We start from the raw sequence: 26,580 nt of genomic DNA on the forward strand, positions 1-26,580 counted from the left end.
ATCGATAGAAAGGAAAACAAGCATCTTACTGACAAAGTAAAGCATTCCACCAATTTTTTCGTATGGGGTCGGTAGGTATGGTATAATACAAGGCAATTATAAGCTAAAGAAATTGTGAAATATGGATCTTTAATGATTATTTACAGATACAAGTATTATTATAAAATATCTGTTTCGTGAAAGCTATGTATGGTCGATATTATTGAAACTAGATCGGATCAAAAATAAAAGGGGGGGGGGGGGCAGAAAAGATTTACTGAAGGTAAGTTCGAGAGTAGGTTATGTGTTCATGACACAGAACGATCGTTCAGATTTTTAATGGAAATTGTGACATTTTCATGGAAATAGTAAATGACGTGACTTTTTATTAATAAATGTAATTACCATTAATAACACCAGAGACATATTGGCAGTTTCATGTCTAGCAGACCCTAATTCAACGGTCCCAAGTTTTAGGATGGATTGTTTGGCATTTATTTTATGTTATAGAAGGTAATCATTTGTGGATTAATTTTGTGGCGAAGGGATGGGGGTGGGTCACACTCAACTGATGGTAAGTGTGACCACCCATTATCAACAAAAATCTTCATCTGTATGTGTAATGTTTTCCCAAAAATATTTGAGTTTCTACCCATCCCCCCTTCCTGGCCACAAGGGCAAGCAAGGAGAGAGGTGTCCTTCCATGTAGTTATTATATGGTACATGTATGACAGGTCAGTTGTAAGCAGCGATACGAGCCCCTGTGTTCCTGGCAACTTGTACCTTCTACCTATTTTAAAATCAAAATGCATCATGGATATAAAAAAAATGCACAAGACTTACTCATTTCATTTAGTGATTTGTTGTTTCTCACTCGATAGCCACCAAGCAGTCCGTAACAGAAAACTTGCCAGTAGCTTCCGATTGATCTGTCGTTCATTCCGAGTTCTTCCTCCAATAAATATACTGGCCACCATGAATATCCTTTCCTGTGTTAAATAATGGCCTTAAACCTACAAAACCAAACTGTCATAATTGGTTTGAAACATGTTTAGAACTGCACCATTTCTCATTTTGAGGCTTGTGAGAAATGACTTTTTCCTGAGGGCATCAGTGCTCCAAAAATCCAATAGCCCAATGCCCAGGGCGCCTCTAATTTCAGATTGGGCCCATCCTATATTCTAAGATAGGTGCCCATCATACTTGTAAAAAGAAAAAATAATAAAGTTTGACAGAAAACTTTGATGGCACTGATGAAATGTGGAACTGTATTTTCAAGGTGTTGATATACCTGTCATAGCTTCGCGCAGTCTGATTAAAATCAGATCACCACTATCGTACATGAAGTGGAAATCTGATTACAATCAAATTGTAACAAGGCATGTCATGCTAAAAAGACGATATTGTACTTTTAAACCCCCCCCCCCGACACAGTCGTGTTTCAAGAAAACACAATTTTCAGTAATCTTCGAAAATGGAAGAATAAAAACACCACTTTCAGTATATGATCATTACATGTAGCATGTGTAAATGGTAAACAGTCATTATTGGAGCTAATGCAAAACTGTTCTTTGCAGTTTAAATAGAAGCAATTAAAAGGCAATGAGGTCAGGTATAAACCCAAGGGACACCTTACCAGGTGAAGTTGGCGACTAAGTCGCTTGAAAAATGAAAACTTCACCTATTTGTGTTCAGAAAGTGAAAACGACTTCTCCCTGTGATTTTTTTACGTCCATTGAATGACTATTGCTTTTGAGATGCTCCCTGGTCTTATTTCAATTGACTCGTCGTCACCATACAGTTGGGATACAGAATTTGAGCGGCAACCATTAGCAGCATTTGAACCTGTCTCTATGGATTTCATACGTACAATCATGATGGAGAGTGCACTAAGATCATGTGAACTTGATCCAATTCCAAAATCACTGCTGCTTGAGTGCTTAGATCCATTATTGCCTTCACTAACTGATGTTATTAATACCTCTCTCTCATTCAGGAAATTCCCATCATTTTTCAAAACTGCCATTGTAAAGCCTCTGCTGAAGAAACCAACACTAGACCATAACGATTTAAATTTTTGACAAGTTTGAGAGCAGCGGCAATGTATCATTGAAGTCGGATTTAATGCCAAGCGTGATCTTTTAAAATGTCAGAATAGTGTTCAAGTGTGATTCATTTTTGTAACTGATTTATGAAGCAATTAGCTATCAGCAAAGCTCAACAAAAAACAAGTTTCAGAACTCCTAGTTGATAGAGTTTTACTTTGTGAAGCATGCCAGCAAAAAAAAATGTAAAGGGGAGGCAATGAATTCTTTGCACATACTGCAAATAGCATATCAACATATGTCAACTTGGTTCTGTCCAGGTTCAGAGAATCCAGCAGAGAAGTTCGAACACCAGAACCATCCAGTCACTAGTAAGGTTAGTGATGAACACTGGTGACACTTCCATTACCTTTAAAGTCACCTATTGAATTCAGTTTTTCTCCAACCATGGGTCATTTTAACCATGTCTTTAATCTTGTCTTGACTCTCTGAGTCTTCTCTCTTTGTCTGGATATTTTAATATTTCAATATGAAATTTCAGTGGCACAGTACTCTCTCTCGGGGCCCCGAGTGGTCTAAAGCGCTCTCCGTTACAGATCACTGCCATCTCACCTCTGTCTGTGGGGGTTCAAGTCTCTGATTCAGCCAATGTGGGTATGTGAGAAAGCTTGCCAGTAGCTTCTCAAGGGTCGGTGGTTCTATCCGGGGATTTCCCTGGTTCTTCCTCCACCATTAATACTGGCCGCCATGTATAGCCTATCGTGTGCAGAAAAATGGTGTTAAACCCTACAACAACAACAACAACTCTCTCTCTAAGTGTTTAATGTCGCTTTGCACACCAGCTTCTTCTGAGAACTCATTGTCAAATATTCTGTCTAAGATAATTTTGTACACCTCAACTACAATTTCTCAGCCTAAATATCATGAAATGCACATGAACTGCCCATTTCTACTTATGGTACTCTCCCTGTATCCCCATCAGAAAAAGTGGCCATTTTCATCAAATATGACTGCATTCTTGCAATTACAAATGTATGTTGTAATTTTTCAATATTTCAAGTTTATATAAAAAAAATTATGATATTTAGAGATTAATGATCAGAAGCTGTGGCCTGCTCAACATTTGCTCTGGCCTTATTCTTTTGCACAGTTATGTTCCAAATCAGATTGTCTTTGAAGAAGTATATATAGGATATAATGGAATACCAACACAGGCATAAGCTGGCCTAGTATGTTAAATGCCAAAGCCTTTCCAAATGTGTCCAAAGGATAAATGCATCACACATCAAGAGATCAAAAGGTAAATATTTTGCAAAACTCCCACAATAGGGAGTGTCCATAATATACAAAATCAAAACATTTCAATATAAATTGCATTATTTTTAAAACATCCAAGATCATCTCTGGTGGCATGTGATCACATGATGCATCCGTCAGAAAATAGGTTGCCTCGACCATGGTGGCCTAGTGATTAGAGCGTCCGCCCCAGATGTGGGAGGTTGTGGGTTCGAACCCCGGCCAAGTCATACCAAAGACTTATAAAAATGGTACGAACAGCTACTCTCAGCATTAAGAGGTTAGTGTTAGGACTGGTTTTCCTGGTGTCGAGATAATGTGACTGGGTGGGACATCATGTTACATGTGCTAGGCATCACTTTAAACTGCCACACTGCAGACATGGTAGTGATATGACTGGAAATTTTTTAAAGCTATGTTAAAAATTTAAATCACACAGACACATAGATTGCCTCCTTGTTTACAACTTGTATGACATACAGAATGGCACATTGACTCTATTCTTCATCTCAGACTCATGGGGTCCTTTTATGAAGACCTGATCCATTTGTTAACAGGCTCTTGCATGCAGATGTAACAAATCCAAGAAAAAATGCCACATGCAGCAATAGTGATGCATGATGACTTGCAGAGCTTTTCATAGCTGTTTGACACTGGAAGTCCTGGACCATCATTAATTACTGATCCAGATGGGAAAACTGGGGTCCCAGTGACAAAAGAGCCCAATGGTGGATATAAAATCAGTTTATTTCACGCTAATAAGACAACTTCAAATTTTATTGACTAAAATAATTTTTGCTTCACTTCATTTTAATATGTCCTCACTTTTTAAGTACGACAATTCTTGTTAATATCCGTTTATTTAACTTTTCTTGTTGACTTGAACTTTTTCCAATTGGGGACAATATATTTATTGATTATTCACACATTTGAAAGATCTGCATTAATATGCATGTATTAACCCATAGTATCTTAAGTAATTAGTAAATTGGTTCCAATCACTATGGAACTTTACTTAACAAGCACTGCACATTTATTTGAGTGGTATTTGATGCTGACTGTATTTCCTGAATATGAAAATAGTTTTCTTATTGTGATTTGGCCAGGTTTTATTTGTTGGCAGTAAAGTAACTTTTACTTTAATAGGAGGTCCAAAGTGGATTTCCAGGGATCATAGATCCCCTTCCTGTGGGGCCAAGGTTTGATTGGCATATTAGGCATTGCACATGAAAAGTTATACATTGACATTTCTGGTCTGGAGATACACCATGGTTGCCAACCTGGTTTGTTCTAGACAGGATTCAAACCTGTATCCTTCTGGTCTTGAGTCTGGAATACTAACCACAGAGTGTCAAAAGAACCTCAAAGAGAGGGAAAGCATAGTCTTAACTTCCTTTTCGTCCACTGCATCTGACATGTTACCATCTCTTTGCCATTTTTACCTAAGCCTAAGCCCCATTCTCTTCATGAATAAAAAAACAATATTGCAAACCTTAGTATCAGTATATGTTCAAACTGAATCAGTGGCTGTTTAATCTACTTTCAGGTGATGTAAAAAGATGAGTTACAATTTGAATGATATCAATGAGGACACCAAGTCAGCAAGAGAAAGTGCCCTACTTGGGAACTATGAAGACTCCGTGGTATTTTATGAAGGAGTTCTACAGCATATTCAGAAACTGCTGTTGACAGTCAAAGAGCCAGAGAGACGCCGCAAATGGCAGCAGGTGATTTTTTTTTAAGAATTTGATTGTGACAGCTCCCACAACAGCTTGTCAATATACCATATTTGACACAATAGCAGAGCACAGCCATCTTTTTTTGGTGAAAACTTGCATGCAACTGGTTACTTTACAGTGCATGTTTGATCTTATCATCACTTGTAATGTAAAGTGCCTGATGCTCATTAGTGTAATCTATTAAAAGAGTCAAAAAACTTGTGAGATTGAAGTGTATGCTAGAACCTGCCTAGAACAGGATGATTTTCTCAAAACCTACCACCATACTTTCCTATTGTATCATTACTCCTTAACTTTGTGAGCTAAAAGTTGTCTTAGACAAGTGTCTTATATTTGTTTTGATTGAGCAACACTATATTTTAAGAGTGAATGAACCTCCAGAGTGGAGAGCACCCACCTAAATAAAGGAGCTAATTCTTCTAATCTGTTTATGCAACTGGTGGGGATGCTGTTTGGGACATTGTCAGTGTGTGCTAATTATGATGAGCTGTAACCTTATTTACCCAATTTTGGTTTTGTTTTGAATAAAGTCGTTGTAACCTATTTCAGATTATTCTGTAATTGAATGCTGTCTCGTTTTTCTGGTACAGCAGAGTAGGAATTTGAGTAATGGAACTTTGAAGTCTTTAAGCATACAGCTCAAATTCTTTCTTTGCAAAAGCACAGTAGACCCTAATAATATGACAAACAAAATCTGGTCCCTCTGTTATAAATCTTTACTCAACATTTTGATTAATAAATGTAGTCAAAAGGACTGTCATTTTAAATGATGATTATTAATTTTACAAAATATTTCAAAGCCATTTATTATTCACACTGCAATATTTGAATGTGTTGAATATAACTAGCAGAAAAAATTATAAATATCTACTTAATTATGTTTCTATGATTCAGAGAATTTAGTCACAGTAATTTGGTCACCTTTATTTTAATTTGACTGGTTATAGCAGCTGGTACCATTACAACTGTGCACCTTACAGTGTTTATTAGGCTGTTCCATTTACTAAAAATATCATTTCTTTGCACTTGCTCTTCATGACTTTATTTTTCCAAATTAAAAAAATATTTGTACTGATGGGAATAAATTTTGGTTTGAAATGCATACAGTTTGAAGGGATTAAATAATCCTCACCTGGATTGTAACTGTGCCAGGTAAATACTTTTGAAGACAGGAGATGGGGAAGGATTCATAATTGCCAGGGACAGACTATAATCTTTTACAGGGGTCATTCACTGTAATTACCCTTGGCATACTGCTTCCACTCAGGTATTGTCTTGGATCCAGTTGAATTTGTTAAATTTTGTTGTTTAATCAATATTAATTTATTTAACTCTGAGTTCTCAGCTTCTAAGAACCAGTTCAAATGTGGTTCGACATTACTGGATACCATGTTATTCAGTTTTTATGCACCAATATCAGGGTCTACTCTAGAATGAACAATTGCCTGATTCATGCTACTTTCTAAAATAGTTGCACTGAAAATCAACTTAAAGTGTAAAATTATATACATTTTTCAAGTCATCCTTGATTGCATCCTTAGCTTCCTCCAGTATTCAGAAAATTCACCAGGTTTTTAGCTCTACTGGTTAGAGTCCAGAAGAACTTATGGGATGGTCTGTTGTCCATCTTCTGTCTGCCCATTAGTGCAAATTCGTTATTGTTTCTCCTTCTAAACTATTTAGAAGATTGCATTGAACACTTTCATCCTATAGTATAGTTGGTCCTAAATAACAGTGTTGTTGCTTGGGCATCCAATATAGCCACCACAGTGGCCGTCTCAAAAATCTTGTTACTGCTACTCTTCCTGAATGGATGGTCATATCAACATGGGGTTTCTTATGAAAGACTTCTTATGGTGTTTAGCTTTTCCCAAAATGAAACCAGTGTTGACATGGTGTCCAAAATGACATCCACAAGTGCCATCTTGAAAATCTTGTTATTGCTTCTTTTCCTGCATAGATGGTCATATCAGCATGGGGTAAACTGATTTCTTAATATTTCAGGTTGGTCCTGAATGAAAATGGTGCCAATCATGTCCAGTATGGCTGCCACAGCAGTCATCTTGAAATATTGTCACTACACCTCCTGAATATGTGGCTTGTATTAACATGGGGTTTTCATTACATGTCTTCTTATGACATCCAGCTGGTCCTAAATAAATATGGTATAGATCTGATATCCAAAATGGCCACCATGGCAGTCATCTTTAAAATCTTGTTATCACAACTCTGTTTCAACAAAAGTGATATTGATATGGGGTTTTCACCTGAAGACTTATGATATCCACTTAGTTTTAAATGATACTGGTGCCAATCTGACAGCAAATGTGTCTGCTTCAGTAGCCATCTTAAAAATATTGCTATCTCATCTGCCCAGATGGATGGCTATCTACATGGGGATTGACTTCTTACGACACCTAGTTGGTCCTAAACAAAAGTGGTGCCAGTTGTACATCCAATATGGCTGCCACAATAACTATCTTTAAAATCTTGTTACTACTCTCCCTGAATCAATTATCATTATGACAGGTGGTTTTCACCAAGTTCTAAATTCAAAATGGTGTCATCCAATCTGGCTACCATTAAGACTGTCTTAACAAAATTATTGTCACTACTTCCCCTGAATGGCTGATCATTAGGACATGGGGCTTTCACCAAAAAGCTTTAATATGATGTCTACTTTTGTCCTAAATGAGAATATTCCCAATCTGACATCAGTATGTGCATCGCTGTTTTAACTTTTGTTATCACTGAGGATTATCAGAGATGGTTTCAACACTAAACAGGTAAAAGGAAGAAATGGTCTTATCTTAAATTCCTGGAAATTCTTTTCAGCCAGTAGAACATCAGTGTCTTTGATGAATTCTTGTTTTTCTAAATGGGGCATTCCCACCTAAATGTTCAGTTCTGTATTGGACCCTGTATCAAGAACTAATTATTACATACTTTTTGCAACGTCACTATATGACTTCCTCACCTATAATGCAGATAACTATTTTGGCTCAAATAAACTGTGTTACAAATAGCTTTTGGAATGCAACATTTTGTTTCATTTTACTTTTTACAGGTGAGACAAGAGATAGCTCAAGAATATGAATACGTGAAGGACATAATTAAAATTTTGTCGAGCTTTAAATCTGACTCATCCCGAAACTCTAACCAAGACTATGGACTTCGTGGTTATGATGATTATGGACGTCATGAGGAACCTACACGTGACCCAGATGTATGGCCACCTCCCACTCCTGTAGAACACAGGTGACATTAAAGTCTGTTGTCTGGTTATGAACATAAAATCCCCAAATCTGAGTCTTTCTCTTATCTAGTTGTTGTTGTTGGGTTTAACACCATTTTTTAGCACACAATATGCTATGCATGGTGGCCTGTATTAATGGTGGAGGAAGAACCTGGAAAGAACCACCGACCCACGAGAAGCTACTGACAAGCTTTCTCACATACCCACATTGCCCGAATCCTAGACTTGAGATCACGCAGACAGAGGTGATATGGCAGTGATCCGTAATGGAGAGCACTTTAGACCACTTGGCCACTCGGGGCTACTCTCTTATCTAGAGCATGCTAACAAGAAAATGAAATTTCATGTCAGTTTTATTCAGAAATGTGTTGGTACTGTTACAGTTTTTGTGTGCAAATGGATTAATATTTCTCTGACATAACTTATTATCGTTTATGAACTTTGTGTTTCTAGTTCTTCTGCGGATCTGTAAGAAACCTTTGGACCTTTATTTTTTTATGTTCATGTGACATCTGTCGTATGAACAAGTAATGGTTCAGGTCATTAGTTATGTTTTTTTGGTTTCTTGCTTAAATTGATCAACATAGTTCTAATCATTAGGACACATTAGGGATATCCAAAGTAAGAAGGAGACTCAATTGTCTGCACACTTTAACCTAACTGACCATATCATGAACTGTGTTCAATTTCAGATAACAGAACTTATCAGATCTAGTGGTCTCTTGTAGTAATATTAAATATAAAGATAGAAGACTTCATTGGATACACCAATTACATACTTTACATCCAGTATGGATCAACATCTCTGTTTATATGGGAGCTTGGGAATTTTCTGAATACCAAGTCCGAAGTCCGGGAGAAAAAGTTTTCTTTTTGTGATTTGATATAATTTGGATTGGGTGAGGCTTTATTGTTTGCAGTAAAATAACTTCCCTCTGATAGGGAGTTCCAAGTGGATTTCTAGAGATAATAGACAGATCCTATTCCTGGGGGGGTCAAGGTTTGCTTTGGTGTTGAAAGGCACATTAACCTTAGCCCATCAGACCCACTTGTCTCAACTTCAGTTATCTCGAGAACCTGTGTACTTTGAGTATTATGGTCCAGTCCCGAAAAAAAATCCTTGGTTATATGCCGACTGATAGTTAACTTTTTTCATGTTATTTTTTGTTCTTTAAACAAGAAAAATGTATTTTTTCACCTACAAGAAAAATACATGCATATGAAATTTCGGGAGCCACTCCACAATCTTGTTATATTTAAATTTGTGTTATAATGGAGTGTATTATAGCAGGTCACACTGTATTAGTAAGCAATGGCTGACAATAAGCTGGTCTGCTTTATAATCAGTGAGCTGTGTTTACAGAGATAAAGTCACTAATCGGCTGGGGTCACTTTAGTGCAAAAGGTAAATTAGACAGTCATGTGTAATTTAGACAACTACAATAGTTGATATGGACCAATGACACTGATGGTTTATTAGAGACGTGTGTAATTTCGGGTGTTCAATAGCCTGTTAGGAATACAATATCTTACCTTACCTGAATACAAACAGTGGCTAATCAGAGTTAAACCATGACCACAAAAACATGTTTTGGTAATGTCCAAATCAAGTATGGTGGGTATTTTTTTTTCAATTCAAAGATCTTAATAATAAATATAAATTATTTACAGCCTACATGTGCATTTCAATAGCCATTTGAAGGAAAAAATTCTTTTAGCCATTTCGAACTATGGTGAGGTTCGATGTTTTCTAAATTTGATTTTAATCCTGATTTGTCTTCAGGCTGTAAAATTTTACTAGGGTGACATATTAGTGTATCAATTTCTATTTCTAATATCTGTATATAGATTAATGGTAGCTGTAGGTACATGTATATTATATTTCTTTCGCATCTGCAAAAACACGAGCAAATCCATTTTGCTTACATAGGGGTGGTCTGGTTTAGATCATATTTTTATTTGTTTCTTGAGGAGGTAAGTTTATTTCATTTACTGAGGAATATTGAAATTTAATATGTTCACTGCAAAATATACCTTGACTAAAATAGAATAAATGTGTACCTTTGTTTCATAGAGTGCACATACATGTACACATGTGAGTAATTTATTAACAACGCTGTGCATTCTATATTGTCTGCTATGTACAACTGGAATCTGAATTCTGTTTAAAAAGTTATGAAATCATAACACTTGTTACTAACATAAAACTGTATAAAAATTAAGGCAATAATTATTCTTAAAACTACAAATGTTTTGTCAGCACTGTAAACTTAAGAATAAGAGACATTAGTGAACGTCAAGGGCATCTTTAAAATTACAATATGTTTTATGAACCCTGATATCTCAGGAGAAGATTCCTTCCCCCACCCCTGACGTAATTGAATTAACTGGGTTTGATTGTTGTCAGTATCAAAGCAACTGAAATAAAGTCTGAAGAAAAATTGTGCCAATCTGACTTCTATATTGTCTGCTGTGTACAGCTAGAGTTTGAACTGTTTCAAAAGTTATTAAATCAAAACACTTGTTACTAACGTAAAACTGTATAAAAATAAGGTAATAATTAAACTTAAAACTACAAACGGTTTGTCAGCACAGTTCCAGTAAATGTACAATTAAGAGACATTAATAAACGTCAAGAACATCTTTAAAATTACATTATGTTTCTGTGAACCCTAATATCTTGGGTGACAATTTTTTGACACGCACACACACACACTGACATAACTGAAGTAACTGGGTTTGACTCTTGTCTGTACCAAAGCAACTGAAATAAAGTCTAAAGAAAAATTGTGCCAATCTGATCAGTATGTTCACCACATCAGCTAATTTGTAAATCTTATTACTGCTGCAGAATATCAGACAGTTTCCACATTCAACAGCTACAAGAAAGAAATGGTCTTAAGAATATTTCATACCTGGAAATTGTTTTTGGCCAGTAAAGTGTCAGTCCCTTTGGGGGACTCTTTAAATTTCTTAATTGGTTATAAATTTGTTATTGTTTCCTTCAGACCTTCCCCAAATATACGAGGAGGAATACGGGTTGCTCCGAAGAAAGATGCACCTACCAGCAAATACCGTCCAGCAGGAAAACCTAGTGCTCCATCAGACAGGGATAAGAAACGAGTTGGAGGGCCATCATATGGGGGAGGTCGAGATCGAGATAGGGGGAAAGAGAAGAGAAAGGTAGGAAGATTTAGGATGTTGTTATTTCCTTGATTTAGTTTTGGGATTGCTGTAGTACGCTCCATCTGTCTGTGACTCTTGTAAATACTGGCTGGATTGTGCAAGAAGAGTATGATTTTTGGTTCTAACGGTTAGGGTCCAAATGAGGAGATGAAAATCTAAATGTAAAAATATTTCAATTACAGTTGTATTTTCTTCAGTATCTTTTTTAGGAAAAATTTATGGCAAGCCATTAAAGTTGTTAGTCATATAAGCTTAATTTTGTTTTTGCTACACCTAAACTACTGAGTGGATTGCCATGACACTTGACAGGCATATTCATTCCATAGTCTAGTTGGTCCTAATGAAAATGACACCTTTCACCTTGCTACACCTAAACTACTGAGAGGATTGCCATGAAACTTGACAGACATATTAATTCCATGGTCTAGTTAGTCCTAAATGAAAATGACATCTTTCAGACACCTTTCACATTGCTACACCTAAACTACTGAGAGGATTGTCATGAAACTTGACAAGCATATTCATTCCATGGTCTAGTTTGTCCTAATGAAAATGACACCTTTCACCTTGCTACACCTAAACTACTGAGAGGATTGCCATGAAACTTGACAGACATATTCATTCCATGGTCTAGTTGATCCTAAATAAAAATAACACCTTTTAGACATCCAGTATGACTGCTTGAGAACCAGATCATCATACCATGAAGGGGCAAAGGTTGCAATGTACAGTTTTGCATTTAATTCAGCTTATGTGCATGATACCATATTGTGGGTATATTTTAGCATGCAAAATTTATGTTATAACCTCCCCGATTTGAAGTAGCTAAAAAGAATTAAAATTTTTGGACAAAATCTGTATTTAAAAAAAAAATTTTTTTATTTGTGCTTCAAAAGTACCCACTTTCCAGTGTTCAGAGAGGTTGAGGTAGACTTTGGCTAGTTTCATATGCAACTACATCTCAGCTGCATTTTGGATGAGTTTGATGTTCCATGTTGTTTTACTATGGTCAAGATCAAGATTAAATACATTGTAATTGCTAATAACGAATAAGAATACATTTTAATCAAACTTTGCTTCTTGGTATGTCATAGCAAACTCTCAGGTGATTTAAACATCCTGTCCATCATGACCTTTGGCTAAATATCAGAGGTCACTATTACAATTTTGCAAATTTTTATTTTTATCTTTACTTCAGTACTGTGCTTATACAGTATTTGATACTGATTATTATTTTATGCTTTAATTTTCCCTTTTATGTATTTCTCATTCATGAAATGAAACTGTAATGTAAATGCATAACTGATTTCCAAGCAGTATTAATCAGTAAACGTCAAATTTATTAAACATATGCCTTGTAATTTAGGAAGAGGAGGCAGTATTAATCTGTGAAAGTCAAATTTATTAAACATTTGTCTTGTAATTTAGGAAGAGGAGGCAGAGAAGAAATTTGATCCATCTGGCTATGATAAGGATCTGGTGGAAAACTTGGAGAGAGATATTGTCCAGAGAAACCCTAATGTACATTGGTATGTTTTATATGAATGAGATATTGTCCAGAGAAACCCTAATGTACATTGGTATGTTTTATATGAAGGAGATATTGTGCAGAGAAACCCTAATGTACATTGGTATGTTTTATATGAATGAGATATTGTCCAGAGAAACCCTAATGTACATTGGTACGTTTTATATGAATGAGATATTGTCCAGAGAAACCCTAATGTACATTGGTATGTTTTATATGAATGAGATATTGTCCAGAGAAACCCTAATGTACATTGGTATGTTTTATATGAATGAGATATTGTCCAGAGAAACCCTAATGTACATTGGTATGTTTTATATGAATGAGATATTGTCCAGAGAAACCCTAATGTACATTGGTACGTTTTATATGAATGAGATTCACAGATCATTGTTCATCCTACTCCACTTTTCTGTTTTTAGATGCTCAAAAATATCTTCTGTGCATTAGAATCAAATTTAGTTTTATAATACCTACTAAAAACAATTATGCAAAATTTATATTAATTTATAAAAGACTTCAAATTAGGTATGCTTATACCTGCCCTGATGATACATACATATGTATACAGTCACACCAGTCCTGACTTACTTTTACTTAATACATATATATATTATATATATATATATATATATATATATATTGAAATGATGCATATAGTATTTTTAATAGAATTTGTTGTACAATATTGTTATTGGATAATGCTGGCCAATAGCTTGTTTATCAGTGGATTTTTTAAAATAAAATAAACCTGTTCACTAAATTTTATTTAAAACTGAAATGATACAACATCTGGAAGGCTCTTTTGTTTAAGATTCAAACCATAGTAATTACTAAGTGGACAATTTTGGCCGTGAAAGTAAGTGCTGGTCTAGAACTTACAGATGAATATGTGAATAAAGGGAAGTAACTCCACTTTTTAATAGCTGCATTTTCATAACACTGGTAACTTATTAGTTCCATTCTTTGTCGTCAGTAACAGTCATGCTTTTACCTTCATATATTACCTTCATGTCTTACCTTCCTCAATCTGTGTCAGTATTAGTTGAAATAGTGCCTTTCAGAAATCCAACAGAGTACCAAGGTGGCCATCTGGAAAATCTCAATATGCTTCTGAACAGATGGACATATAGAAATTTGGCTTTGATTAAAAGACTTAGTGTGATAGGAAGATAATTCTATGTAAAAATGGTGCAGATATGATATCCAGCATGGCAGCCAAGGTGGCCATCTTGAAAATCTTGTTATTTCTAATACTATTAAAGAATAGTTATATTGATATGAAGTTTTCATTAAAAGGCATATTTATGATATCTTGTTGGTCTTAATGGCAAATGGTGCTGATCAGACCTCCAACACTTCCACCATTGCAGCCAGCTTTTTATTGCCTTGGTGGACATGAAATTCTTATTGCTACTCTTTTTCAGTGATTGGTTGTGTTAACATGGGGTTTTCATGGGGCCCCGAGTGGCCAAGTGGTCTAAAGCGCTCACCGTTACAGATCACTGCCATCTCACCTCTGTCTGCATGGGTTCGAGTCCAAGGCTCGGCTAGCGTGGGTACGTGGGAAAGCCTGCCAGTAGCTTCTCGTTGGTCGGTGGTTCTTCCCTGGGTTTTCCAGGGTTCTTCCTCCACCATTAATACTGGCCACCATGTATAGCCTATCTTGTGCTGAAAAATGGCGTTAAACCCTAGAACAACAACAACAACAACAACATGGGGTTTTCATCAAATGGTGTCTAAACAGCAGTAACAAGATACCTGCTACTATTGCATTGCTATCTCCTTTCTTGGTACCAGTCACCAATAAAATGTGAAGAACACCCCTCCAGTTAGAGATTAGCAATTAATAATTGGATATCTAGAATGAAAATAACAGTCACAGTCCAGTGCCTTAGATACTTCTGATCAATTGAAATATTGTCCCTCTTTTCCTTATGCTTCTTTGTTAAAACTTGTAATTTGTGCACTTGAAGATTTGTCATTAATCTAAGTTTGTTTTACCATCAGTTGATTCAGTAGCAACTTTATTAATTTAGTTGACCTTTTAAATTCCCAGTTCTTGAGCTTTAGTTCATTATCTGTGCCCCTTATGGGTAATTTAAAAGATTTTTTTCATACCTTCTGCACCATCTAGTTTAGCAGTGCTGAAATAAATTTAATCCCCATTGGTACTGGTTTAGGGTTAGTTTTACGATTAACACTTTTGTTCCTGATTTATATTTTGTTGTTTGACAATTCATTCCAAAGTTTACAACAATGCCACAGCAAAACATGGCAAGTATGGTCATAAGAATGATTGGTGGGACACCCACCGTACCTTTTTAGCATGCAGAAAGTGCTGCATGCATAGATGGATGCCCTTCCTATGCTTTATTGGCAGAAAATAAATGTGATTTAGTGAATAGCTTTCTGTATTACAGAAGACGGAAGATTAAAGCATCTACCATTTCTTCACAGATGGCCCTTCATCCATTCTGGAGAGGATTATTGACTCCTGGAAGTCGTGACTCAGTGATCATAGGTTTATTCCTGTACTGGCATTTCAGGATCTGAGAGATCTCAGCAGCACCAGTCTTTGGCTATTTGTCCAGGCCTGGCTAAGTTGGCAGATTGTGTTATCAATTTGCTCTTTTCTGAGAATGGAAATCTTTTGTTTGAAAACATTGCTTTTATCTTTTCTCATCCATAGGGAAGACATAGCTGATCTGGTAGAAGCCAAGAAGTTGCTGCAGGAAGCTGTTGTTTTACCTCTTATAATTCCCGACTTCTTCAAAGGAATCAGAAGACCGTGGAAGGTACACTAATGCTGTCTCATCACAGTACTTGAGCTAGAAATTTCTTACTTTTGTAGCAGAAAGAGGCACTTTGAGGAGCAGATGGACATTTTTTGAGATAAAATGACTTGATATCAGTGATGAAATATGGAATTTTATCTGTTTCAGAAAAAGAAATGGACAAAAGCACATTTTTGAGACAATAAGAGGCAGGATAGAAGGGCACTAGGGGCAAAGTATGGGTTGGGGGTGCATTCCTGTTCCTCTCTGGTTGGAGCACTACGTTGTCTTTATTTCTTCACTTGTCACTATACTGGTGCTTGCACTTAACAAAATTGCTGTAGACAATACAAAATTTCAGATTGCAGTCAATTTATATTCAAACTAGAAAGTGGCAAATCAGTTTGTGAAGCTTGACTTCTTGTCATCTGATTTGTATCATGGAATGCACTATCAGCTGTTCATGTTGTATTAATTATACCAGAAATGTAAAATATAATTTGAAAAAGATTTGTAGGGAAAAAAAATGAATTATGAAAAAAAAGAGTCAGTTATGAGTATCAACTAAAGTTAATTTAGACCAAGATCCAGAAAGGAAAGTTGCAAGTGCAGTTATTTTCTGGTATACCAGATAACAGCTACTTCGGAAATTCTAGCACAAAAATCATTTGCCGTTAATGTTTCACTTCTTTCACAAAACAGATATTGAAATAATTAGGGAATAGTTTATAGTGCCACATATGATCTTTAATTCCTCAGATGATTGTATTTGATTCTAACTTGTCAAATTTTATGTATATAGTTTTTGTCAATCTAATAAATTATTCATCCCATGAACTTAATTATTGCTGATACATGAAATTATCAGACTGTTGGTCATTTATATCATACCTAATTTTGTTTTGACACACATATATGTGTCTACTTTAGCAGAAAACAACTAAACTCTTGGAACTGCTGATGAATATATTATTATTAAGAGTTCAATCTGTACCATAGATTACTACCATTTATTGTTTCTCCAGTTTGTATATGCCCATCATGACCTGTGATGTTGCCCATCTCTCTGTCTATTAGAGTTTCATTTCTGCATGATATCTCAAGTTACCTATGTTATAGATGGCTTGCACTTGGGGTCGGAAAAGCCTGTTGATTTTGGGGTCAAGTGTGAAGCCTGCTGTGACTCAGAGAAGAAAATGGTTTTTACGTAATTGGTAATAGTTTTACACTTGGACCAAGCTTTGTGGATAGCTTGCATTTTGGGCATGCTAGAAATCTATTGATTTGAGGCTTGAAAGGTCAGAAGTCATTTTTTACTGTGACTGAAAGTAGAAAAGTAGCTTATACAGTCACATTAATTCTACATCACAAAACATTCAAGGTCAAGGCTGCTTGAAGAAAAATGGTTTCCACTCAATAATATCAGTTCTACATCACAGACCAAACTTTGTGGATGGCTTGTACTTCTGGTAGGGAAGGGGCCTACTGAATTTTTGGTCAAAATGTGAAAACTCAGGGTCATTATGGCTAAATAGAAAATGCATACCACATAATAACTTTTTTCTGAGGTAAGTTTATTGATAAAGCTGTTCAGATAGCTTGCACTTAGGCTAGTAAAGAAACCTATGGATTCTGAGATCTAAAGGTCAACCGTCACAGTCATGGTAAGTATAAAAGGAAATTATTGTTTGATTCAAGACTGTAAACATGGATCAGAGGTCAAGGTATTGCCTTCATTGAGGACCATGAAACAAGGGAAAGGGAGTTTATGAATTTGAGAAAGAAAAAGGGCCCTTTACACTACAGGACGGATCTTAGAGTGGGAGCCTGAGTATGTTGTTGATTAAATCTCTTTGAACATTTGTGAACAACAGCTTTCAGTTTAAAACCCTATTTCCATAATTATTTACAGTTTAAACAAGAATTTATTTCGTAGTGTTGTATCTAAGGAAAATGTATAAATTACTGAAGATATATTATGCATGTTGTTTGACTCATCCATTTTTACTCTACTGTAATCTGTTGTCTATGTCACAGTTTAATATTATGTAAAAAAAGGCTCTTTCCAAACCAAAGATGTTTTTGCTCCTCATGTAGCATGTTTCCTAAGTGCAGTATATAATCCGATAGTGAGTGGTTAAAATTGTAGCCCCACATGATGCCTTTATTTTAGGGAGTCCTGATGGTAGGGCCCCCAGGGACAGGAAAGACCCTACTGGCCAAGGCTGTAGCAACAGAATGTGGCACAACCTTTTTTAATGTTTCTTCTTCTACACTTACCTCAAAGTATCGAGGAGAATCAGAGAAATTGGTCCGACTTCTTTTTGAAATGGTAAGATGATCATATTTATTTAAAATATTCTTCAGTTCCTAAGTTGCATGCCCTTGTTTTCTCTTCCTGCCACTAGGGAGTGCTGATGGTGGGTCCACCTGGTACTGGGAAGACATTGTTGGCAAAGGCTGTTGCTACAGAATGTGGAACTACTTTCTTCAATGTCTCATCTTCCACACTAACATCCAAATATCACGGAGAGTCAGAAAAACTTGTCCGAATTTTATTTGAAATGGTATGTGGGTGTTTGCACCGTTTTGCATGAGGATGCTTGTTCCAGATTTTTATGCATGTTTTCTGAGCACTAAGATTTTAATTTGTTCAATAACCCACCACATAGTGGCATTGTATTCCTTTTGTTTTGTCTGAAGAAATATAACTTTTTCCATCCCACCATCAATTCATTTAAATGGGATATTTGCTTTTCTTGTTCATCTTCATCCAGAATTTATTTGTATTATGGTAACCATGGTGACTTAAAATGCTGTAACTCATAGCTTTCATGTGTAGTTTGGAGTTGTTACCATCTGTGCAATAAATAGAATCTTGCCAATTCAGTACTCACAATTTTATGTTAATCTGTCATTTCTACATTTATTTCCTAAATTATTTGTATTTTGGAATGAGAGATACCAATACCAATGTAGAGAGATATGTAAGAGTTTTTCATGTACCAATCAATGATGTAAAGATTGTTAAAAAGAAAAATATTTGCATTGCCCATTTTGTTTAAAGCCAGTGGTTATAAATCCACTTACCATTTAGTTTGGTTATTCCAAGACTCCCAGAAGGTAGTTACATTCTTCTACATCAAAGCTCATCTTATTCCTATCTTAATTATCTTTCTTGTCATTTTATCTTATTTTCTGGATCGCTCCGGTGCTCTAGTGGTTAGAGCGTCCACCTTGGATGCGGGAGGTTGTTGGTTGGATCCTTGGCCGAGTCATGCCAAAGACTTACAAAAAAGTTCTGTGATGAATAAAATTGTAGTTTGAACTCTGTATGATGCTTGACCATTATTTGTTCAATTTTTCTCACTTAAAAAATGTATGTGCTAGATTTCACTATTCTTGAGCTTTAGGTGTTCAAATTAACATAGTAAAGCAGCCTACAGTTGTAATACAGAGATCATAAGTTTTTTTTATGGTCAGAAATTTGCTTTAATACTGTCTAGATTGGCTTTTGAGTTGAGTCCAAATCCAAATGACATAGGCCCTGATTCACCATTGCATAATGCATCAGCATATCAGGGTCTGTGTTGTTTGTTCTATTGATAACTCCTGTGCACTTTGCAGTTGGACTCAATTTATGGCAAGCATATGAAGTACATAAGTATTGGTTGAATGTGAAGTCAAAGGCTAAGCACCCATATTTGCATTGCATGATGCTCCCACACATTAGGATCTACACTTAATTGTGCACAAACAGGATAAAGCCTGATTAGTGGGTGTTTAATATGATCATGATTACTCTGTTGTTATATATAGGACATACATGAGAATTCATATCCATATTTGTTAATCCTTGCAGGCCAGGTTTTATGCCCCCAGTACAATATTTATAGATGAGATTGACTCCATTTGCTCTCGGAGAGGATCTGACTCAGAGCATGAAGCAAGTCGCAGAGTAAAGTCTGAGCTATTGGTACAGATGGATGGTAAGACACTTTTTATCATTAGAAATAATGTGGATTTGTTTATTTGCATGCCTGTCATTTGTCATGTTGAGAAAAAAAAATAAAGACTTTTCTCCAATGAGTTCATGTACAAAAGTATGTATCTTTGTCATTAACATTTGAAATTGCATTTTGAAGTTTATATTTTAAAACCCTTAAAATTCAGGCAAATGTTATGCCACAAATGAAAGCAATTCCATGTGCTTGTATATCTTTTTTTTGTATTTAGAAAATAAGTAATCCATTTAGAGTGTCATGTATCTGTCCATGTGAATCTTCTTTCTATTTTGCAAAATAAAACAGGTCTTTACAATTTGGATTGCTTGACACCCAAAGCTAGTTGATTTCTTTTGGACAAGTGCCTAATAGAAAGAGTTTAGTTTGGGGAAAGTGCAGTTTTGCAGAAACAAAAAAGTTCAATTTCATTCTCTATTTTTATAGTACTGTCTTCTTTCAAATTAGCATTTTCCGTCTTACCTGTGTTATTATTAGCTGTCTAGAATCGACTTTTAGTATGTACCAAAATATGACTTTTCAAGCATTGGTGAAAGGATGGACTTGTTCACAGAAAAACAATAGCTTTTTTTATTAATAAGATGGAAAACTGTTTGATCAAAGCATAAAAAAATCAGCTGATAATTAGTAATAATATGTTAGGAATCTGGGTTCTTCTACACTATGGGTAGTACTTCAGATTCCTAATTAGTTAATTTTCTCAGATTAGCCAGAAATTTAATCCTGATATCTTTATGTATAATCTCCTTAATGTGATAACTTTAAGTCCAGTGTAGCAAAATATTTAAATCCATTCAGACATGTATCTGAGCAATTTTCAGGTTTTCTAAAGAGTTTAAAGTCTACAGAGGTTGTGAACTACTAAATCATATACACAGAAAGGTACAGAGTTTGAGCCCATGAGAAGCAATGGGTGTGAAGGTCTTGAACCACAATTAGGTTTTGAGCCACATTAGTTCCAGATTTAAATTTTGGGAAGTTCAAATTGGCCTCATTGTGTATAGTTTAGTTGGGTGATGATTTATAGTTACATATTTTGTTGTTGTTTTGGGTTTCAGGGGTCATGCTACCAGGCAGAGTGGGCAACTTAGTCACCTAAAAATTGTAAACTTTGCCTTCTTCTGTTAGGAAAGTGAAAATGACTTTGACCTGTGATATTTTGAGAGGTACATTGACCATTAACATGAACACTATAGATCACTCGGCCACATGGGGCCTCCTTATATATGTATTTTTCCTTATATATTGAGACAAAATTGTGTCCATTTAGTAGTTTTTTGCTATGGTGGGTGGGGAATATTCTAAAAATTGGAAAAATCATTTTATAGTTGACAAATCCAACAATAAAAATTTGATGTTATTCTGACAAATAGACATTGACATTTTTTTAGATGCCCCAGGTTACTTCTAGTGTTGTGTTGTAGCGAAATGTATTCATCAAGCCATCAGCAGCTAGGCCTGGTTTTGATATCAATTAAGCCAACAAACAAACTCTTGCACATTCACAGGCATGTGTTTTGATAGCTGATTGACCATTAACCTGTGTAAGTCAGCAGCAGTATCGCTGCCCGATTTCAATATGTTATCCTTCGATGATAAAATATACAAACTGTTTCAAAGCTTTAACAATAATATGTAAAGATCAATTTGTGTTTTAAGATCAGAATTGGTGATTTGGATATTTTAGCTGCCTCTTATACACTACTTTGTCGTAAAATTAGTTTGAAACTGTAAGTGAACCAGTAACAGGTAAATAATGGCAGACATCGCTATGTCTGGGAAGTACCAGTTTATTGCATTGTCTGTTTTCATAAATCATCTGGCAAATATATTCCGAAAAACATACAATTCATAGAAAACAAAGTTTAGGTATTATGTTATTTAAGATTTAACTTTAAAATGCAATTATGTAGGTCAGAAACATGGAAAAATTTTTTTGTAATTTCTGACTTGACTCATGTTTGGGAAAATAGGGGAAAAAAGCAGCCATTTCATTGGGCAATAATATTTTCAAGTTTAATGGGGATTTTGCAGGTAATGCAACAGTAAAAAACACCTCTGTCAAGTACAGGTGGGCATACTTTATCAACACAAATCAACTGTGCAAATACAAGCATTGCATTTTATTGTCTTTCATTCATTCTATTTCATGGTTAAATTCATCCTGAAAAACATGAGTCAATTAATAATTAGTATTTTAAAAAGACTGAATAAAAAAAATAATTTAGTATTTTAACAAGATTGAGATTAAAATAATAATAAAGAGAACTAATTTGAATCTTCATTCAGCATGCTGAATATGTTACATGTGGTGCTCCTATTTCAACAGACTTTGTCATACACACAGTAATGATGGATGTTGATATGTTGTGTAGCTTATGTGCAAAAAATTAAATGACCCTTTTTTTATTCCTCCCATCATTCATAGATAAGTAAAACTCCATCAACCAGGAGTTCTGAAATTTATTTTTGCAGGGCTTTTATTGCTTTGCTGATAGCTTATTGCCTTCAGATACGAATCACACTTGAACACCATCCTGAGAACTGAAATAATTATGCTTTTTATTTTATATATGTGGAAATTGTATAGTGTCCTGTGGATTTTTTAAAATTTTATTCATCACAGGTGTTGCTGGGGCATGTGGGACTGAGGAGTCCAACAAGATTGTTATGGTTCTGGCAGCAACCAACTTCCCTTGGGACATAGATGAGGCCTTAAGGAGGAGGTTAGAAAAGAGAATCTACATTCCACTTCCAACAGGTTGGGGGAAATATTTTTCCTTGTTTTTAAAAGCTTCTTTAGTGTTTACTTTTGATCGGACTTGTCAATACTGACGACATTTGGGTCAGATTTTGCCTCATGAATCAATATTTTGTTTATTTTATTTTTGAAAGTAACTGTTGCTGTCATGTGCATGCTGTCACATGCAAGGAAGAAACAAGTAGTGAAGTGTGTTTTGTTTAGTATTATGAAGAGTTCAATTTTCATTCCTTTTTTTAATTATTTTTGTATTAAAGAACATGTGCAGCAAAAAATATACATAAATGTTTCCTTATTATGCATTTTTTTTATTGGTAGATAACAAAATGTATTTTGAACAAAGGATGTTCAAAAGCTAATACTAACTATTCTTCCCTCAGCAAGCTAAGTTTGGTAGTGAAATAGCAGAAACATATGTAATATAATCAGTCTTGTATTTACAGTAAAAGGGCGAGAAGAGCTCCTAAAGATTAACATAAAAGACTTGGAGTTGGCATCAGATGTGGATCTTTCTGAAATTGCAGAGAAACTGGATGGCTACTCAGGAGCTGACATTACCAATGTGTGCAGGTACAGTCTCATCTTCCATTGTGTTACATGTTGTAATGCTGTACATCACAACTTTCTTGCGATGTTATGATGAATTTTTTAAAATTGGGAACATTTCATGCTGCTGAAATTGATTATGTTGAATATACAGAAAATGGCAAAATTTAGTGGCACTGATATATGGTTCTGTGTATTATCTTCCATTCACTCCTGATTATATATTTGCATAGTTTCTGGCAAACACAAGTTGACAAGATAACATTTTTGTTCTTTCATGGAGTCCAATGTAATAAGCATTTACTGACTTAAATGCTTCATGTCTGCTGCATGATGCCCCAGTGTTAGACTTCACTATAAACTGTCACAAGGCAATGATCATAGCAATAAGACAGATTTTTTGTAAAGCTGTGTTAAAATCCAAATCACACACACACACACAGATGTGTTAACAGTGAGCTTTTATCTTATGTGATTGAATAATGGATTGCATGAGCGATAGTCTTATTTGTTTAGATAAAAACTAACCCACTTGCACTATCTTTTTGTAAAATATTTATTGGGTGCTTTTCACTCATCAGACATAATTTACTCTTAGATGTTTCTCTACTTTTTTTCTTGTCTCTTCAACTAATTCAGTGTATTGAGGGATATACCTTGTTGCACATCTAGCAAGAGTTAATGTTGTCAGTAGGTTTTCTCAATTTCATTGTTAGCAACCATTGAATGTATTTGTCAGGGATGCTGCCATGATGTCATTTCGGAGAAGGATCCAAGGCTTGGGCCCAGAAGAGATCCGAAACATTCCAAAGGAAGAGCTGAATGTGCCAATGTCAATGGAAGACTTCATAGAAGCCATGAAGAAAGTAAACAAAAGTGTGTCCAAAGATGACTTGGAGCGCTACGTTAAATGGATGAATGAGTTTGGCTCAGTTTGAAGAGGTTTCATCAGAAAAAAGTTGTTCCGTACACTTGTTGAAAATTTAAATGTCTTTTTCCTACTTCTAAAGGCAGTTCTACAATAAATTGTTCAAAGATTCAGTGTCTTTTTCCAACTTATGTAATTGTCTTGGTTACCACAACTTTATATAAAAGAGATTTTTTTCCATCAGTAATAACAGTTACTGAGAGCTAAGTTCAGCATAAATCACCTTTTCCATCCATCTTTCTGTTCATTAACACTTTTTTTTTAAACTGCCGTAGCTCTGCAACCCTTACACGGAATACGATTTTATTTGGTAAGTAGTAGATGCCCTTGTAAGGTTTTGTCTTTTCCAATCCAGTTTTTATGGAGTTATTGCCCTTTTTCAATCAATCTTAAATCATGATTACATCAGATCCTTGCAACCAGCATAACAAAGGAATATTTCAACATATTCTGGTGAAATTTGATGTGTGTGTTGTCTCATATACCTAAATGTGCCTCTTATTGGTTTTATCTCATCTGCTCCATTTTTGATAGTCGTCTCCCATGACAGTTAACTTCATATATTCACATAAGATGATGCTTGTATCTCAAGAACCATTCAAATGTAATTGAGTATAAATATTGTGTCATAGACTTAAATTTAGTAGTCTACTTCATTTAAACAGACATTGCCCTTGTTAAGCAAATTCTTGTGTTTTTCATTGAAATTTGGAGTGTCGTTTGCAGTTGGATTATTCTGATGCAATGTTGTAAGAACATTGCCTCTTAGTTCTAGATGTGCTTTGTGTAGGTTTTGTCCATTTTTTGGGACAGAGTTATGGTCCTTCTAAGCCAGAGTCATATATTTACATGGAATGTTGCTTGTTATCAGCATAATGCAAGAACCATTCAGCTTATTCTGATACAATTTGATTTAAACAATGTTTGGGGGTGCTGAGTGGTCTAAAGCGCTCACCGTTACGGATCACTGCCATCTCACCACTGTCTGCATGGGTTTGAGTCCAAGGCTCGACTAGTGTGGGTACGTGGGAAAGCCTGACACTAGCTTCTCATGGGTTGGTGGTTCTTCCCTGGGTTTTCAAGGGTTCTTCCTCCACCAGTTATACTGGCTGCCATGTCTTGTGCTAAAAAATGGCGTTAAACCCGAGAACAACAACAACAAAACATTGTTTGATAGACCTAGATGTGCCTTGTATGAGCTTTGTCATTGTTTGGGACAGAATTATGGCCCTTGTCAATCAGCTTCATGTCTGTTCCATGGAATGTTGTTTGTTATCAGCATAATACAAGAACCATTCAGCTTATTCTGATACAATTTGATTTAAACATTGTTTGATAGACCTAGATGTGCCTTGTATGAGCGTTGTCATTGTTTGGGACAGAATTATGGCCCTTGTCAGTCAACTTAATGTCTGTTACATGGGATGTTGTTTGAATGATAATACCTTCATGGAGATCAAGCATTTAACATTCTTATATAGGGAAGTGATGGCTCTGGACTGCCCATCTTGGTCTAACTTTGATTTGCTATACAAGTTCTCCTGTCTTAGCTCTGTGGAGCAAATTACAGAGAGCAGGGACCTTTATGATGCACACATCACTTACATCTCATTTCATTAACAGACTTATTACTTATCAACGTCACTACTTTTACAAATGTGTTTTATTTTTGCTAATACACTGCATGTAAAATATAGAACTATGTAATAATCATCTTTACTTTTAATATCAGACGATAATTATAGAGCTGTAAAAGCTTTATAGTACCTCTCATTTCTTTTTATTAGAAACATATAGACTATTTTCCTTGCTGAGAAAATTCTTCCACGTTTTTATCATATAAAGATGATATTATCTTTATTAACTAGAATATGATGGCTGATGTGAAATAAAAAAGTTAATAAACACCAAAAGGTGAAAAAAGAACATAAAACTTTATCCTGATCATTTCAGCCACGACATAGTTATCATTAAGCAAGTTTTTTAGTTAATTTTATGTGGTATATTTTGCATAACTTTACAGGTGGTGGGTGCAAGAACAGGTGGTGTTACCATTACACTTTGCTTTTTCCTTTGGCCTTTCTATGACTTCTTTTCAGATAACTTATTCGTTTTTCTAAACATGAGTAAATAATTATGTGAAATGCTGAGGGATTACACTTTGAGGTTCATTCTAATGTTGCAGGTATTCCTTTAAACATTCTTTTAACAAACAAGGGCAATATGTATAAATTAATGTATTAAAATACGTCATACTTAATTTAATTGTACTTATATATAATTTTATATTGTTATGTAACATATATTTTCATGTGCATACATTTGTGACTTGTTATAGTTGGCAAAGGTAATATTTTTCTTGTTGGAAATGGCATTTACACCTCTGACTGTATGAAGATCCAAGTTCAATAAACCAATATTTCTGTTCAGTAGAAGTTGTCCTTTGATGTGAGTTTGTCATTGTGTTTGTTTCCTATTTTCATGTACCAAGACAAAATCTATTTTCGCATCATGGAT

General features: G+C 35.3%; 1 protein-coding gene across 3 annotated transcripts; it reads left to right on the plus strand.

The window, feature by feature from the left end:
- On the plus strand, positions 1 to 26,492 carry LOC149773690 (katanin p60 ATPase-containing subunit A1-like). Of its 3 annotated transcripts, none has more exons than XM_089946194.1 (11): positions 1 to 71; positions 4,867 to 5,047; positions 8,127 to 8,317; positions 11,324 to 11,498; positions 12,930 to 13,030; positions 15,722 to 15,827; positions 17,980 to 18,138; positions 19,669 to 19,795; positions 22,455 to 22,589; positions 23,033 to 23,159; positions 23,875 to 26,492. In XM_089946194.1, exons 2-11 carry the CDS (start codon positions 4,880 to 4,882, stop codon positions 24,071 to 24,073), a joined length of 1,488 nt encoding a protein of 495 aa, XP_089802320.1. In that variant the 5' UTR covers positions 1 to 71; positions 4,867 to 4,879; the 3' UTR covers positions 24,074 to 26,492. The 3 variants fall into 3 exon arrangements, with proteins under 3 accessions (XP_089802320.1, XP_089802322.1, XP_089802321.1); XM_089946196.1 differs by lacking the exon at positions 17,980 to 18,138 and adding an exon at positions 18,215 to 18,373; XM_089946195.1 differs by having other exon boundaries at positions 31 to 75.
- The last annotated feature ends 88 nt before the right edge of the window (positions 26,493 to 26,580 follow it).

This window comes from Sinohyriopsis cumingii, unplaced genomic scaffold, assembly GCF_028554795.1.
Source record: "Sinohyriopsis cumingii isolate HCF-2022 unplaced genomic scaffold, ASM2855479v2 utg000622l, whole genome shotgun sequence".
Classification (NCBI taxonomy): Eukaryota; Metazoa; Mollusca; class Bivalvia; order Unionida; family Unionidae; genus Sinohyriopsis; species Sinohyriopsis cumingii.